Source organism: Dipodomys merriami, unplaced genomic scaffold (genome assembly GCF_024711535.1).
Source record: "Dipodomys merriami isolate MVZ:Mamm:240054 unplaced genomic scaffold, mDipMer1.0.p SCAF_91, whole genome shotgun sequence".
Taxonomy (NCBI): Eukaryota; Metazoa; Chordata; class Mammalia; order Rodentia; family Heteromyidae; genus Dipodomys; species Dipodomys merriami.
In genome coordinates this window covers 1,474,063-1,476,382 of record NW_027206524.1, presented here as the reverse complement: position 1 = coordinate 1,476,382, position 2,320 = coordinate 1,474,063, and the positions used below count along the sequence as shown (strand labels likewise).

The 2,320-nt window shown below is 39.1% G+C and overlaps 1 protein-coding gene across 1 annotated transcript; it reads right to left on the bottom strand.

Moving 5' to 3' along the window:
* Nucleotides 1-858: 858 nt before the first annotated feature.
* LOC138821367 (olfactory receptor 8C8-like) lies at nt 859-1,860 on the bottom strand. The gene has a single exon (XM_070013541.1). It carries the CDS (start codon nt 1,789-1,791, stop codon nt 859-861), a length of 933 nt encoding a protein of 310 aa, XP_069869642.1. The 5' UTR covers nt 1,792-1,860.
* Nucleotides 1,861-2,320: the final 460 nt, after the last annotated feature.

The following is a 2,320-nucleotide window of genomic DNA, read 5'->3' as shown; positions in this document are numbered from 1 at the left end:
GTGTTCTATGTTTATGAAAGAAGAAAACACATTAGGATATGAACAGCCCCAAATCAGTTTTCTACATATGATTCATTTAATTACTGAAATGAAAAGACCCAAACCATATAACCACAGTCAGCTAATGAGATAAACAGAAGAAATTCCAGTTGATTAAATGTACAAAATTAATGACTACCAGTACTACTCAGAGCTATGAATTTGATTCATAGTTTGCTCAGTTGAGAATCCAAGGCAAGAAGAAACATCACCAATATAGACCAGGTAGATGGAAACCTGGTCCAGTAAAAGGATCTTAGACAAAACTAAAGAAAACAGAAAAAAATATGGACATTAATAACAATGAGTCAATATAACTGAGTTAATTGTGATAAATGTATATGCTAATATAAGATAAAGATGAGGAGAGTTGGATACATACACACTTATCTTCCTACACTATCTCCAACATTTCCAATCCTGCCATTGTTAAAACTAGCTATAAACCACTAACCCCTTAAAACTAAATTAATCTATGAAACATTCAGAACAGTGAGAAGAAAAGTAACTTGTAGAAAGTATCAAACTCTCTGATTTCCCATTGATAGAGAAGAAAAAAAAAGAGGTAGTTTATGTTTACTTAGAAACATATCATCTCAGTGTATTCACCTATTGTAGGAATTAAGACATGTCTCAGGCAGCAAGAAACTGGCAGATACTCAATTACATGAAAATTAAAAATGATATACTACAGTAGAAATCCTGCATAGACTGTAGAAAAAAGATGCGGAAATAAAACATAGAAGGAAGAAGCAGGTTAGGAAGAGGCAAAGAGAATAAGTAATGTGAACAGAGAGGAAGGCACATCCAATGGTACCATCAGTTTGTGATTCTCTTGAAGGTTCTCTTCACTGCAAGTTTGACATCCTTGTTCCTGAGGCTATAAATGAGAGGATTCAACATGGGCACCACAAGCGTGTAAACCACTGAGAAAAATTTCCCTTGCCCTACAGCCCCAGAAGACGATGGTTTGATATGTGTGAGTAGACCAGACCCATAGAATAGCCCAACAGTGATTATGTGAGAACCACAGGTGCTCATGGCTTTGGCCCAGCCCTTAGCTGATGACATATGGATAACATTAAAAAGAATCAAACCATAGGACATTAAGATAACTAGGCTGCATAATATGGCGGATATACCCACACAAATAGAACTCACAAGATCGTTGGAAGAAGTGCTGCTGCAGGAGAGCTGGAGGAGAGGAAAGATGTCACACATGTAGTGATTGATGACATTGGAATCACAAAAGCTGAGCCTGATCATGTACCCGGTATGGATGATGGCACCAGCTAACCCCATCAGGTATGAACCCAACATCAGCAGAGAACAAGTCCTAGGGGACATGAGGACAGTGTACAGCAGGGGCTGACAGATGGCCACATAGCGATCACAGGCCATGGCTGCCAGCACATAGCACTCAGAATAGACAAAAAAACAGAAAAAATATAGCTGGATCATACATCCTGTGTAGGAGATGGTGTTCCTCTTGGATACAAAGCCCATTAGCAGTTTAGGAGTAATGACAAATGAATAACAGAAATCAATGAATGATAGATTAAAGAGAAAGAAGTACATGGGGGTGTGAAGGTGTGAATTCAGGCAAATTAGATTCATTAAACTCAAGTTTCCCATCACAGTGATAATATAGTTCACCAGGAACAGGCAAAAGAGAGGCAGATGGAGCTCAGGTTGGCTTGTCAATCCCATAAGAATAAACTCTATCACGGATGAATCATTTTTCATGATCATTTGCTTGATGGATGGGACATGTAGGAACAAAGGTAGAAGATGACATTGACAAAGGACCCTCACTCTTTGACCCAGAGCAAGAAGTGGGGCCACCAGTATACAACTCAGGGTTATATTGAGACACTTGGTAAAGACCATTACCTACCATAGTGGAACCTGAGATATTTTCATTACTTCCTTCTTCCATCCATGCTGTGTAACGTCACTCAATAGGATGCTTATAGAACTGTCAGCGTCTCTGAATATCATTTCAATCCCTTCACCTCAGTCTTCATTAAAGCTTTGAAGAGAGATGAGCAATGAACAGGGAGGCATTCTCCAGAACCAATGGTTTATACAGATTGGGGTTTGAAGGGAAATTATCAAGAGGAATATGATTCTATCCCTAGACACTTTCACAGCTCCTGGACCTCAGGAGTCCTTCCTGCTTATTGTCCTGTGAGTGCCATGTTCCTAATGAAGTAGTTAATAGTCATTACTGGAAAACTCTGTTGATCTACTAGAACGACATTGCAGAATTTGGCGTCTT